Source organism: Terrapene carolina, unplaced genomic scaffold, assembly GCF_002925995.2.
Source record: "Terrapene carolina triunguis isolate 2854851 unplaced genomic scaffold, T_m_triunguis-2.0 Scaffold89, whole genome shotgun sequence".
NCBI classification, from domain to species: domain Eukaryota; kingdom Metazoa; phylum Chordata; order Testudines; family Emydidae; genus Terrapene; species Terrapene triunguis.
Genome location: NW_020664440.1, coordinates 21112981 through 21128418, shown reverse-complemented (window position 1 = coordinate 21128418; position 15438 = coordinate 21112981). Strand labels below are relative to the sequence as shown.

At 47.9% G+C, this 15438-nt stretch overlaps 1 protein-coding gene across 1 annotated transcript in view; it reads right to left on the bottom strand.

The window, feature by feature from the left end:
* Positions 1-15438, bottom strand: part of PODXL2 (podocalyxin like 2) — a 42437-nt gene that overhangs the window by 12725 nt on the left and 14274 nt on the right. The window contains exons 3-4 of the mRNA XM_024220649.2: positions 1925-2850; positions 59-133 (exon numbers count right to left, since the gene is read on the bottom strand). Of these exons, the coding sequence (XP_024076417.1) occupies positions 59-133; positions 1925-2850 (1001 nt within the window). The remainder of the gene's footprint in view (positions 1-58; positions 134-1924; positions 2851-15438) is intronic.

Genomic DNA, 15438 nt, shown 5'->3' with positions numbered 1-15438 from the left:
TATTCTAGCTATTTCCCATTTACTCTCATTCTATTCAGGTCTCTTGTGTCCGACTTACGCAGTCGATGTTATCAGACATGTTCAGAATGATGTAGTTTTTCCCTGCCAGGTTACTCCAGTCCTTGCAGATCACCTGAAAAGACAAGACACAGACAGCTGGGTTTGGAAGGAGAATGCAGCTTCCTGCTGAAGGCACAAGAAGCTTGAGCAGAGCAAGTGAGGGGTTGTATTGTACGCTGAGCAGGGGTTTGAACTTTTGGGAAAGCTCTGGAGGAACTGCATGTTCTCCAATATGGAGGGGATTCTCCAAAGACGGGATACTGGAGGACATGCCCCATTCTCCAGGCTGTGACATACATGCATAGAAAAGAAATGTCTTCTTTTTCATTTGAGTGCTAGTGGATTTCGGTAATGTACTCTGTTAATCCACAGAGCAGGGACAGTCCGATCAGTGGCCGGGTAAGCTCCCTACAGGCTGCCATGCCAATCAGCCTTGCTATCCTGAGGCTATCTAATGGTGCATTCAGTCCTTGGCTCCTTATTGAGAATAAGAATGGGGGAGGGGACAGGCAATTAGTGCTAACGGCCAGACTGATTTGTGTGATAGGGACACCTGTTTACTGCGTTATATCGTCCAAATGGAGCTAGACACTCTGGTAGCTGGATCCGCTGTTTAGGTGGCCTGCATATTATCACAACAGAGACTGCATCCAGAGCCTCACGGTCCTTAAGAAGCAGCTCTGTAGGCAGGCTGAAATGGAGCCCTTTCTCCTCAGCTGAACTCCTAGAAACTGCAGATGGTTTCAAAACTAGACAAAGTCCAGTTCCACAGCCATCAGATGATAATGACTTGGTCACCTCACTCACTACCAGCTTGAGTGGCACTGAAATTGGCTGACCTAGTGGTGAAAAGCTCTGGATCTCTTTCTCCATCTACCCCTTACAGAAAATTTTGCAACACAGGAGAAGCCTCAATAGATCTCAAAGCAGGTGCTACTGCACAGGTACCCTGCAATCACACAACCACCTGTAATTTTACTGTACTGCTACCTTGTAACCTCCACCCCCATCTATCTTGGCACTTATATGGCCTCTATTACCATAATATCTTTGTACCTCACAATCCTATCCTCACGGCATCCCTTTGAGGCAGGGAAGCACTATGGTCTCCATTTTAAAGATGGGGAACTGAGTCACAGAGAGACTAAGTGACTTGACCACGATCAAATGGGATGTTTGTGGAAGAGCAGCTATTGAACAGGTCTCCCACAGGCCAGGCTAGTGCTCTAACCACTGGACCATCCTTCCTCTGAACCCTCCCTGCAACTCTATTGTATGTCTGTCCTGCAAGTCCCTCCCTGCAATTCTCCTGTACTAACCTGCTGACAAAGATCAGTGTACTGCTGCCCTGCTCCACGTGCCCTGCATCTGTCCAGGCACCAACAGTTGCAGCGCAGGTAGCGATGCAGGTACTGGTGATATAGGCACCTCCCAGAGGTGTTTGGGGCCATTCATGCACTTATATTTCCAATAATGCAACCTGAAGAAATATAACTGGACTTGAAAGGAGCTAACTATTAACCCTTTCCCTGCTGTTTTCTGCCCAAAGATTACATTAGATATGCATAGACAGCAGGGTAGAAGCAAAACTGTGTGGGAGGGTTTCTTGGTGCATTGACCCCCCCACACACACTCAGTATCTGAGATGTCTCCACAATGTGCCATGAAAGAGGGAACAATCCCCTACAACCTTTAGTGAGGTCATGGGAAAAGTCCCAGCAACTATTTCCACCAGCCTGATGATGGGGCATTTGAAAGCAGGGAGAGGTGAGTATAAGTTAATATCCACACAGCACTGGGAGAAGAAGGGTTAATACCTAAACATATTCCATAATGAGTCCCCCTCCCCCGCACAATGGGCTACCTGTGCTGAGTTCCAGGGCAGTCCTGTTGACAGCACATCCAGGTGGGTGTCCCCGGTCTGTGGCACAAAGCTCCGCTCTGCTGCCATGGTCTCAGTAGCCAGCTTCGTGCCATTCTGAGCAGGAGTTGCAGCTGGCTCGTCAGACCCATCCAAGGAAGCCGCCGAGGAGCTGGCATTTGCGGGGCCATCACCACTACCAGAAACAATCTTGGGATCCTGGGGGCTGCCTCCAGGAGATATTACCTCAGGAGCTTCCTCCGTTTGCTCCATTCCAGTTAGCACTGTGGGCCCCACTTGCTCCCCACCCTCTCGTACTGTGGGCTCAATGAGCTCCCCTCTCACTGGGAGCTCTGTGGTCTCCACTCCAGCTCTCACCAGGGTCTGTGTGGACTCTGCAGTTGCCACGGTCCCTGCTAGCTCCACTCCTACTCCCACTGTAGCCCCAATATTTTCTGAAGTCACCCGGATGGCATGCTCTGCGACACCTTGGGATCCTGCAGTGGTGACCGACAGGATGGAGGACACAGGCAGCAGACTTGGCCCCATGCTGCTCCCTAGGTCAAAGCCCAAAGAAGTGTGCTCAGGAACAGAGTCCTCCTCTTGCCTTTCTACAGCTGCCTCAGTCACAACACCCAGTCTGCTGGAGGCTGTGGAGAACAGGAGGGAGAACAAGGAGTCCTCCTGGCCAGCTGCTTCTGAAGATATGTCCTTTGGCCATTGAGTCTGGCTGCTCTGTTGCCCTCCCTTAGAATGGTTTATGGGGAGCAGCCCTTCCTCTTCCTCCAGAGCACCGGAGAAAGGCGTATGTGGGTCAGGCTCCACGGAATCCGATGACGGCTGAAGGGGGGCGGTTTCCCAGTTGTCTTTAACCTGCGTCCTGTTTCCCTTGGGCAGGGCCTTATGAGAGGTGACTGGAAAACTGTAGTCTAAAACAAATCCAAGATGCTTCATGTTAGGAGTCTATCACAAATGATCATGAACGCTGAAAGACTGGGGGATGAAAGCAGAGAGGAGGGAACAAGCCCAGGGTCTATCTACTTAGGGACACAGATGACAGAGGTTGGAGGCCCTATGAGAGTGCCCTGGTGTTTGCCACCAAAGAGGGAAATGGGTTTGTTTAATAGAGTTAAGTTCATATGTTAGCGAGAAGAGTATGATTGGCAGATGCAGCTTGGGCAACAGCAGTGCAAGCTTCCCATGCATTCACCACCAGGCCTGGAGGAACCCTTTTAGGGATGACAGGGGAGTTCAGACTTCACAGCCCCTTCTGTACCAGGCCTCTCCACTGAGCCTGCCAACCCAGGGGCCAATCAGTGCCAGTTCTGTTGGCAGTGTTCATGAGGTGGGTTTGCATGCTCTAGGAACTAAGCTGAGATCCTGCAATTCATTTAATACAGGGGCCCTCAAACAGATACCAGACTGTACCGCCATTTAGCCACTACCAGACTAAGGTGGAAATGGTAGAGATTAAGGGGGAAAGGAATGACAGAATGATAAGCCTGATCCTGCTCTCAGTTACACACAGGTAACGCCACTGAAATGTGGATTGACTCGGATGTCACTGAGAGCAGACTCTGGGTCAGGAAAGCATCTCACAGCATAAAATCACCTCACAGATGGTTCCTGGGTTTCCAAACCACCAGGTTATTGAAGAAGCTGTTTAGCCGTAGGGAATAAAGGACAGAAACAGGCACTGAGCTAAATCCACACATCCCCAGCCAAAGGCTCACTAACTGCAGCATGGTGCTGTTCTGGAAGGCCAGCATGTGTGGGGTTTTGAGGGGAATCCAGCAGCTTGTGGAATATCAGGGCGAGGGAGCACTAGGCCTCACAGCAGGAAAATCAGACCAGTCAGTGGCTCCTCTTGGAAGCCCAGCAAGGACCTATAAGATGTCCTGGACTGACACAGTAACAGCAAGATCAGCTACTGACAATTGACAGGCCACATGCTCCAGCCACACTCATCCCTGATGCCAATGGAGACCCACCATCCTTATCAAGTAGCTGCCAATAACAATGCTGCTGAGTACTAGGCCGCCCTGCTGAATAAGTCCCCTTTCCCCCACGCCTAGCGCAGTGCACGCTGGGAGCCAGAAAGCGGTCTTGCTGCAGCCAGAAAACACCGGCCCTCCCACCTCCCTGGGCTGTGGTTATTCTTCATAAATAAATAAGCGATTGTCCGACATCCCCAAGCCCGTGTTCTTGCCTGGCTGCCAAAGTGGATGCTTCATTAAGCACGGTGGGAGGCAGCCGTCTGGATGCCTTACAATGCGCGTCCGTGAGAGGAGCCTCCGAATGACACCCGTCCCCAAACCGCCGCTTACTGCTGCAGTGTCTGGAGCTCAGTTGGGGGGTGAGAGCGGGGGTGGGGAGAGTGTGTTGTCAGCAAGAGTCGCTTGGATATTCCATAGCAGGTAAACCTCTCCATGCTGCCAGAGCAACTCATCGGTCTCAACCCCCATAGTCCCAAAGCAGGAAGCAAGTTGATCCTTTCACCCCTAAAGGTGACCACAAACGTGTCACAGACAAATTCCTACCCAGCTGGTGGTTGATTTACATGACTCTCCCACATCAGTAGCTTTATATTAAAATCAGCCCCCAGCTCTCCCTAAGGCTCCTTTATATGCCTGTGATGGCTCAGTGCTCCCCACCCCCACTGTGACAGGGAGCTGGTGACTTTCTCCTGATGCTTTCCTTCAAGGTGAAACCGGAGCCTGTCAAGCTCCTCCAGGGTGCTGTTAACTGGGCTCCCATGGGGCCTCTCCCACCTCTGGCCCCATACGGGGCACCGGGATCTATTGTCACTTGGGCCACCTGGGGCTCTTAGGTTCAATCCGAGCTCTGAAGGGCATATGGCATAAATCCATGTTACTGGGCAAGTGCCTCTTCACTAGCAAACATGCTCTAAAACCCCTGAAACGGGATCGATAGTCTCAAGAGTTCCAAGGGCCAAAGGAGACAGTTGCCACCTGAAGCTCTCCACCACCGCTCTTTGGCTAGCAAAGAGGTTATGCCCTGTCATCCAAGGTGGCTGCAAGAGCAGTGAGCTAATGCCCAGGCAGAGAAAACCTCTCCCTGGCTGCAGTCTGGCACCAGCCTTTCCAAGTGCCCTGTCGTCATCCTCCTGTCTGAAGATATGCAGCAGCCACTGCCTCACTAGCCAGAGGCTGGTTAATGGCAAGAATGACCATGGGATTGAGGGCACTAGGCGGGGGAGGACTAGCGCACCTCACCAGGCTCTCGGGCTTCCGCTTCCATTGAAACGCTTGGCATTTGCATTCCATACAGTAGCCCCATTGAGAACTGTAGGAATTGCACCTGCACAGATGCACTATGGGTGTGGAGGGGAGGACTGGCCTACCCCGAAGCGTAAGGCATTGGGCACTGTCAGAGATGGGACACTGGACTACGAAGACACGCAGCAGGAAAGCAGGCAGATTCCTTGCACAGGGCTGGAACTGGCCAAGTAGCAAGCAAGAGCACTATTCTCTGACAGCTGGAAACCCTCCTGGCACATCAGCCTCCCTTGAAACCTGCAACTGATCTTTTCTTAAACTGTTAGAGCACCTGGGAATTAGCAAGTTCCCTAAGGGTTAAACCTCCCACCTGAGTCAGCCTGCCTGCTATCCTCTGAATAGAGAGCACTCAGGGTGAGCGAGCCCTCAGGGAAGCTGATGGATTGCAGCCTCCTGTCTCACCACCGAGATCAAAGCTGAGAGAGAACTGATCCTGCACCTCCCAGCAGGCTCCTGTTTACAGGGCAGCCTAGAACTGAAACCTGAGCTGCTTCTCTCCAGCAGTGAGTCAGTGAGATGGAAGCAGAGGCAGGAGTCCTCAGGCTCAGTGCTAATCGATTTAACATTTCCACTCCCCACCAGCACCACCTCCCTGCACGCTAAGCCCAGGGTCCTACTACATGTCTGGCCCAGCAAGAACCTGGCATGGATTAAAACCTAAATGTCCCTAAAATCCTGCAAAGAACTCTGTTCTACCAGTTACTTTACAGATGAGCAAAATTCAGATCTGGCCTTGGACTGCCCCTAAGTTCAGGGGTTTTTAGATCTGGCAGGCACTGATTTTGCCCATTATAAAGATATTTGCAGAATCCAGATCCCAATCGGGATTCAGACACCTCCAGAGTTCAGGGATCTGGAGTGATGGTTCAGCCTCTCTAGTTAGTGTACATCAGGACCTAGATCTTCAAAAACAACTATTGATTTTAAGTTCCCCACCTGAAGCACTTCAAAGGAGTCTGATTTTTTAGAGGGCAGGTGTCCAGCACTTTCTGAACATCTAGACTTGATTTTAACAAATAGGGAGGAACTCGTTGAGAATTTGAAAGTAGAAGGCGGCTTGGGTGAAAGTGATCATGAAATCATAGAGTTCACAATTCTAAGGAAGGGTAGAAGGGAGTACAGCAAAATAGAGACAATGGATTTCAGGAAGGCGGATTTTGGTAAGCTCAGAGCTGATAGGTAAGGTCCCATGGGAATCAAAACTGAGGGGAAAAACAACTGAGGAGAGTTGGCAGTTTTTCAAAGGGATACTATTAAGGGCCCAAAAGCAAGCTATTCCGCTGAGTAGGAAAGATAGGAAATGTGGCAAAAGACCTCCTTGGCTTAACCACGAGATCTTGCATGATCTAAAAAATAAAAAGGAGTCATATAAAAAATGGAAACTAGGACAGATTACAAAGGATGAATATAGACAAGCAGCACAGGAATGCAGGGGCAAGATTAGAAAGGCAAAGGCATAAAATGAACTCAAACTGGCTACGTGAATAAGGGGAAACAAGAAGACTTTTTATCAATACATTAGAAGCAAGAGGAAGACCAAGGACAGGGTAGGCCCACTGCTCAGTGAGGAGGGAGATACAGTAACAGGAAACTTGGAAATGGCAGAGATGCTTAATGACTTCTTTGTTTCGGTCTTCACCGAGAAGTCTGAAGGAATGACTAACATAGTGAATGCTAATGGGAAGGGGGTAGGTTTAGAAGATAAAATAAAAAAAGAACAAGTTAAAAATCATTTAGAAAAGTTAGATGTCTGCAAATCACCAGGGCCTGATTAAATGCATCCTAGAATACTCGAGGAGGTATCTGAGCCTTTAGCTATTATCTTTGGAAAATCATGGGAGACAGGAGAGATTCCAGAAGACTGGAAAAGGGCAAATACAGTGCCCATCTATAAAAAGGGAAATAAAAACGACCCAGGAAACTACAGACCAGTTAGTTTAACTTCTGTGCCAGGGAAGATAATGGCGCAAGTAATTAAGGAAATCATATGCAAACACTTGAAAGGTGGTAAGGTGCTAGGGAATAGCCAGCATGGATTTGTAAAGAACAAATCATGTCAAACCAATCTGATAGCTTTCTTTGATAGGATAACAAGTCTTGTGGATAAGGGAGAAGCGGTGGATGTGGTATACCTAGATTTTAGTAAGGCATTTGATATGGTCTCGCATGATATTCTTATCGATAAACTAGGCAAATACAACTTAGATGGGGCTACTATAAGGTGGGTGCATAACTGGCTGGATAACCGTACTCAGAGAGTAGTTATTAATGGTTCCCAATCCTGCTGGAAAGGTATAACAAGTGGGGTTCTGCAGGGGTCTGTTTTGGGACTGGCTCTGTTCAATATCTTCATCAACAACTTAGATATTGGCATAGAAAGTACGCTTATTAAGTTTGCAGATGATACCAAATTGGGAGGGATTGCAACTGCTTTGGAGGATAGGGTCATAATTCAAAATGATCTGGACAAATTGGAGAAATGGTCTGGGGTAAACAGGATGAAGTTTAACAAAGACAAATGCAAAGTGATCCACTTAGGAAGGAACAATCAGTTTCACACATACAGAATGGGAAGAGACTGTCTAGGAAGGAGTACGGCAGAAAGGGATCTAGGGGTTATAGTGGACCACAAGTTAAATATGAGTCAACAGTGTGATGCTGTTGCAAAAAAAGCAAACATGATTCTGGGATGCATTAACAGGTGTGTTGTGAGCAAGACATGAGAAGTCATTCTTCCGCTCTACTCTGCGCTGGTTAGGCCTCAACTGGAGTATTGTGTCCAGTTCTGGGCACCGCATTTCAAGAAAGATGTGGAGAAATTGGAGAGGGTCTAGAGAAGAGCAACAAGAATGATTAAAGGTCTTGAGAACATGACCTATGAAGGAAGGCTGAAAGAATTGGGTTTGTTTAGTTTGGAAAAGAGAAGACTGAGAGTGGACATGATAGCAGTTCTCAGGTATCTAAAAGGGTGTCATAAGGAGGAGGGAGAAAACTTGTTCACCTTAGCCTCTAAGGATAGAACAAGAAGCAATGCGCTTAAACTGCAGCAAGGGAGGTTTAGGTTGGACATTAGGAAAAAGTTCCTAACTGTCAGGGTGGTTAAACACTGGAATAAACTGCCTAGGGAGGTTGTGGAATCTCCATCTCTGGAGATATTTAAGAGTAGGTTAGATAAATGTCTATCCGGGATGGTCTAGACAGTATTTGGTCCTGCCATGAGGGCAGGGGACTGGACTCGATGACCTCTCGAGGTCCCTTCCAGTCCTAGAATCTATGAATCTATTAATCAGGTCCCTGTAAGGCACCTCAAGCTGAGACCCAAGTTCACCTTTTCTTGTAGTCTGAGTCACAGAACTTGGATTCAATAGAACTGTCAGGTGATATCTTGTCCACCTCCCCAGTGTACCGAGCTGCTAGACTGCCCCTGCCCCCGCCAGAGTACTACTGAGATTTCTACAGTAACTGCATCCTGTCACCCTGCATCATGGAATTTGAAGTCCAGATTGACTCAAGTTACTTGCACTCACCCTGGCGAGGAGGTGCTGGGTATTATGTTAACAGGATGGGTATTAGGTAGCTGGCTGCAATGCCAGATTCGTCAGGCTGGTTTATGAGTGGATCATATTTCAACAGGGAAGTGGAGACCTGTTTATGGAATAGAAGGATGCAAGAGAGAGGGGAAGAGAAGAGGTCAGAAGTGAGCAAGCTGCAGTCTCATCATTAACCCCTTCACAGCTAGATCTCCGTTCTACCGACTGTGCTGCTCTGCTCTAGGGGCATTCCATTGAAGTCGGCGGTAGATTAGATCATATCTGGGTACATATGGGCCATGTTCAAAGATGAGTTTTTCCTTGTGGAAGGATCTACTACATTTACCAGTAATGAAGATTTAAGAGACAGTAGAGCAGCACAGCAGGGTGAGTGACACAAAAAGGCAGCAGCTCAGAAGCCTGCTGGTTTTCAGCCTGCGTGGGACCCCCCACCTGTATCCCAGAGGAGAACGGCACAAGAGGACAGCATGTGGAGAGGTCTGCAACTCCAGTTTGAGGATGCTAACATCTCCAGGTAGCAGGACTTACCCAGCCTGGCTTGGGGCCCTGCTGCTGCCTCAATTTCACCTTCTTCCCCAGTTAAGAAAGCTTCACACAGCAGGTGCTTTCTCAGTCACTCTCCCCTTTTAGGAGTTTGGTTTATTTTGCTGAAACTTTTTACTAGGGCAAGGTTACAATACAACGTTAACACACTACACCATACATCACTTGTTCAGGATCTGGTTAATATTCAAAGAACCTGGCTAAAGATTCTGGCTTGCTGGCTGGGGAGCCCTGAGTAGGCTAGAAAGGGTGACCCCATTTCCAAATCCCCGTCCTCTTTTTGGCACTTCTCTTGTGTATGTACTTGGTGTGAATGCTTTTCCATTACAAGAAAGGAGTCTGGTTTATTACCGAAATTCAAAACACAAGATTTCTCTGCCCAGTCTTCCTAACTGGCTCCCACCCTTGACAGAGGAATCTTCCCTGCTTAAGGGTCCCAGTTTTGATCACTGCTGAGGACCATCAGGTCTTTATGCGGCTGTGGTTCATTACAGTGGCATATGGCACTTTAAAAAACCCTTTCTAATTTCCCACGTATTCCCTGCTTAACAGAGACCATTCCTAGAGAGAGAAGATGCTGGGGTAAGAGGAGAGACAGGCTGGACACTGTATTACAATTATAAATTCCAACTAAACAATCAGTGAATTAAGGTCTTTCCCACCTCATCGCCCTTTTATTAAGAGCCCCCTTTCTCCTGAGTGCATTAATTGCCCTCCGCCACAGCTATCCCCTCCTCTCCCCTCCAAGCACCAGGCTCATTGAAATGAGCCACCTCCCGTTCCAGACTGACAGCAAATCTACAGTTCTTAATCCCATCTTCAACCAAGGCATTAATGCAATGAAGCACCTGGTAAAGACCATGTGTAAGAGGCTTAGCTCCGGGATGCCACTTGTTTACGTCCTGGTTTAACGTACGCTAACATGTTAAGCGACCCTTCTCGGAACAGACTTTGCCGCTCGGCAGCCGGGGAGCACAGAGCTGTCCCTGAGCCAGAAGGTTGGGTTGGCCCAAACTGGAGCCTTGGTGGGAGAGGAACAAACGGGGTAAGTGGAGGATTTTAGAGGCCTACACTTTCCACCACTGGGAAAAAAATCAACAGGAAGGGCAGTGGGACTGATTCTGATTGAGCTTAAGAAGAACATATCGATTTGTGATCCAGGCAGACACACCAGGGATGGATATGACCCAGTGCAACTCTACTGGTGTCAATGAAGTCAGAGAGGTCAGTGGGGTTACACCAGGGATGGAGCTGAAGCCTTTTTTTTTTTTTAAAGCAGACCCCATTCTTCTTTCTCTTAAATTAGCGAGGAAACCCCATTGCTTGCCATGGAGATGCAATGCCTTAGGAGGAAACAGGAGGGGATAGAAGTCATTTGGGACCCTGCTGCAAGTGCCTGCAGGAGTCACTCAATCCAATTTTACTGCAAAGGAGAAATGAAAAAGTCAAACCCAAATGACAATTTGAACAGCTTCTGGTTTCCTCATGAGCTTTGGGGATACCAGGTCATCTAGCATTAACCTGACCAATGGAGGTGACCAGGAGGCAGTTGAGGACAGCTGGGGAGGGAGGCCATGCCTCCTGGTCCTTTAGTCTGCAACATGCTGTCATAATTCAGAGCAACTGCGCCTGTACTCCTCTCTGTGGTCCAGCAAGGGCAACCACTCTAGGCTTCCAGCTTCTCTGCCATCACCTGTCTTGGGCAGAGACCTGCATCTCTCCCTCCTGATCACAGTTTTTCCAAGCAGCACAATTCCCTGCGAAACTGTGCATTCCCCTGCAAGTCAAACTGCCTAAGCAGGTCTGCTTTGCTTTCTCCTCAGAGGCAATAAGCAGCATAATTGCCCACATTTAGAAGGTACCACACAGCCCTTTCTAAGAAAGCACATTTATTCATAAGGGTAAAAGCATTATATATTAAAACAATAAAAAACCTACATGAATACTAATAAGCTTACCAGAGGTCACCCCCCAACTCCAAGATGGGCTCTGGGAGGTGATCAGTCCTTCAAACCTCACCCAGGGTTTTTTCTGTGGTTACAAGTTCATAACACTTTTTGCTCAGAACAAGAACACCCATGCATCTGTGAGTTGCTCCTTCATACAATTGTAGTCTTTGATCTTGGGACCCCGGGAACAGATGATGAGCAGACAATGGATTTCTCCTCAGGGTCCGGAAGTGGGACTTTGCCTTCCTCTCCTCTCAAGTATGTTGTAGGAAACCCACTCAACTAAAAGTTCATTCTCATCTGGCACATTGTTTAAAAGAGTCCTTTGAAGCTCATAACACTTCCCAGGGTTACATTAGTCATACCTCCACCCTAGAGACATTACACACAATCCTACAATAATACAGAAACATTTGCATTTTTAATACAATGAACTCATAAAACACTTAATCTTAGTTCAATAGGGTTTGTCCAGAATATTACAGGAAATTGTCGTATATACACATGCCATGTGGAACACAGCACAGTCCATTCACCTCCCCATGCTTACAACAGGAGCAAATCAATACTGTGTTACACACAGAGCTTTGCTGCTGACATCAAGAATGAAGCTCCAACATTACAGGGGCTCCTCCTCCCTCGTCTATCTTTCTGACTTGAGCACTAGCCCTGCCCTGACTCTTCCTCCACTGGTCCCTCCTTGTATGCTAACATCTGCTCTCCTTAAGTAATCCACCCCAGGGGTGATCTGCCTCCAAGTCTCTGCTCTGGTCCTTGGTCAGCCCTGCAATGTGACTCTCGCGCACAGCACTGACTTCTTCTTCCCTGGGCCAGAGTATCAGCTGCATTCAGAAACAAAGACAGAGAAAAAGGCCAAGCACATCATCCTCGAGGGAGAGTTTTAAACTTCAAAGGTCAGATCCTGTTCCCATTGAAGTCAGTGACCGAAGTGCCAATAACTTTAGGCCTTGGGTGTACTCATCCTCTGGCTGGGGTGCTATATGTTCTACTGCATATACATATCAGTCACCCTAATATCATAGGAAGACCCCAATGCTTCCCAAGACATTCAGAATCATTTAATCATGCCTTGGAGACCAATTTACAGCCACCATTCCAGCAGGAAGAGACTCATTCTGCATTTGGGAGAAGCAGGAAACTCTGGACTCAGTCTCCAAACACTCTGCGTTGAAATATTCCCCAGTGAGGCACTGATATATTACAAATTCTCTTTACTTTTTTCTGCACATCCTCTGTGGGGTTTTCAAACTAAGTCAGATAATTAGCGCTGGCCCTCACACACACACACACACACACACACACGCACGCATATGCAATGAAATACCTTCACACTGATCCATGCCCCTGCACTAGCCCCCAGACACCTCTGTGCTCCCCAGCGTACCTGCCAACCCACTAAGCAAAGGCTAAAGGGGTGACACTTTTGGTGCTGTGGGCTGAGACTCCAGCCACTGCAGGGCTGCTGCAATGGTGTAAATCCTAAACCCCATCTCACGCACAGCCCAACAGGCAAGGGCACGGATGTTGCTCCACTGTGCAGGAAGGCTGGATTCAGAGAAATCATGCCCCCTTCCCCACCCCCCGTGCTCTGCAGGCCATTTGCCTCAATGCATGTACGTGGAGGGGGTTTTGAAAGCAGGGCAAGGAAGAGTTAGGGGCACGCCTAGTGGGTCCACAAATACGTGAATCTGCCAGTCAAACCCTCCTGTGCAATTGCTCCAGTCGTAGCTGTACAGCAACTCAGCTGCCGCTCCTTGTCCTAAGGAAAAAGCATTCCAACGCCCACCTTGACCACCACAGAAACCCCTGTGCCAAGCCCCATTAATTTATCTTGTAGAGTCGAATACTGAGTAACTGATGGGTAATGGATGTGCATATATAGAAAACACAGGGGGTGCCAATGGGCTAGTGTGGAGGACTGTGCATTTCAATGCACAGTCATGGAGGAGGAGCATGGATAAAATGGATACAAATCCAAGACAGTATGAGACAAATCCTGAGGTCCTTACTCAGGCAGGGACCCACTGAAGCCGATGTAAATATATTGGGGTGTGGCATGAAGATTTTATCAGCAGGAGCGTGTTACTCAGGAGAGACAAAGCCACAAGCTGAGTGATGCCAGCTGTCCCAAACAAGAACCAGGTGTTCCCTACATGTCACGTGTTTGCCTCGAAAAGCACACATATTTTAGGAAAGTTTGAGAACATTACAAAGAAATGTATTGGGATTACATTTTGTATCCCCCACCTGCAAAGCCACAAAAAGGCTGAGCTGAGTCCAAGTCTACAGACTTCAGAGGGAAAAAATTAACACAGCTTTGAAATCTCTAGAAATCTGGCCTATATCAGACTGTTAATTTGAGGCCCAATATCTTTACACTTTACAGTGAAAGAAGCAAATGTTATGTGTCCTGTTACAAAGCTGGGAATCATTCCTTTCTAATAGTATCTCTGACCCATTTCTAGCCTTGATTGATACTAGACCTCAGACCAGTCACTGCTCCAGAAATGGGCCTTACTCCACTGTAATTTTGGGAGGAAATTTTACATTTGGTGAATGAAACAAACATTTCTCTGGCAGGTTGGTTTAAAAAAACAATAACAATCCATCACTCATGGGTTGGTATGTTAGAAGTAACATAATAAATGCAATTGGTTACACAGTTCCATAGGGAATCACATGGCACTTCCATCACACATGTGGCATGTATATCATAGACTTGTAGGCCAAGTGTGATGGGGGAAAGCTTCCCGTTTTAGGGACGCTATTACTATATCCTTTATTATGAAATGACACACGCCAGGTTTCTAATTAAATTTTAAATAGAAATAAGCTCCCGAGCTGTTGAATAATTCAAGGAGTTGTATTAACTGAGGTTCTGAGATGCAAGCTGCACAGAGCAGTGGCTGGCAGAAGGCCAGCCCTCAGAAGTACTGCAGCTGTTTGGTGGTGAGTCGATAAGGACGTGTGTGTGTAAAGGAGAGCAAAGAGAGAGCGTGTGAGAGACTCTGTGTGCGAGAGTGGGAAGAGGAGGGTGTGCTCTGCATGATGAGTGTGTGCATGGGATGAGGCTGTTTTTGGTGCTCTGTGTTTATTGCTGTTAATGTGCAAGTGTGATGAGGAGGTGAGATTCTTTGTCTAGATATACAAGACAATGGGGGTGTGAGGGGTATGTGTGTGTGTGTGTGTGTGAAGCTATTGTGCGTGCTTACACATGTGTGAAAGTGCTTCTGAGTGACGACGAAGCGTGTTCTCTATACATGTGAGAGGCTGGGGGCTGAGCATACAAGAGATGGGGCGGTGGAGTGTAAACTTTTGTGTACCTCACCATGAGCACAAGTGCCTGAGGAGCATCTGCATGATCCATGAGTGTCAGAGGGGGAGTGTACATGTACAGTGTGTGATGTGTAGGAGTGCCTGTGACTCTGTGTGAGTCACCATGTGTGAGACTAGGATGTGTACAGAGCACAATTAGTGACCATGGTGATTTCAAGTCCTAAGACAATGACATCCATGCCCCAAGGAGCATACAGTCTAGTACAGTGCATGCAAGAGCAAGAGTATGAGCACGTGTGTGTACTGGCAAAAATGTGTTGTACCACTGTAAATTAGATTGCTGCTGCTGCTTGCTCCACCCTCATCCCAGTAGAAGCGCACGTCTTTTTAAGGTCAGAGGAATCAGTGCAAAGAGAAGACTAGAAAGACTTCAGCTTTCTAATTCCAGACCTCAATCAAGCCAGGAAAGTGCCTACTGAGAAAGAGTTGACGACACAGGATGTGGTGGGGGGCTGAAGGTCAGTCTCCTGCACTGTATTTAAACATACCCAGCCTGGAATTTAGAGCAGGATCATGTGGGATAATCTCATAAGCTAAAGGAAAGCCTGCAAAACACTCCCCCTCCCTATCCCGTCCCTCTCCCAGTGGGCGTCTCAAAAGTTAAGTCGTCTTCTGCTAAGAAGCTCAGGGAGATTGAGGAGGGGGCTAAAGCAGGAGCCATATTTACATAGACAAACACAGGCAGGTTAGTTTCAACTTGATTTTTGTAATGTCAACAGAGAGGAAGCTCAGCTTGGATGCAGCAGTGGGTTCCAGTGGGCCTGGGAGGAAGGGGGGGGCATGTATAGATTTATGTTCTCCAGGGGAGGCTCAGCCCA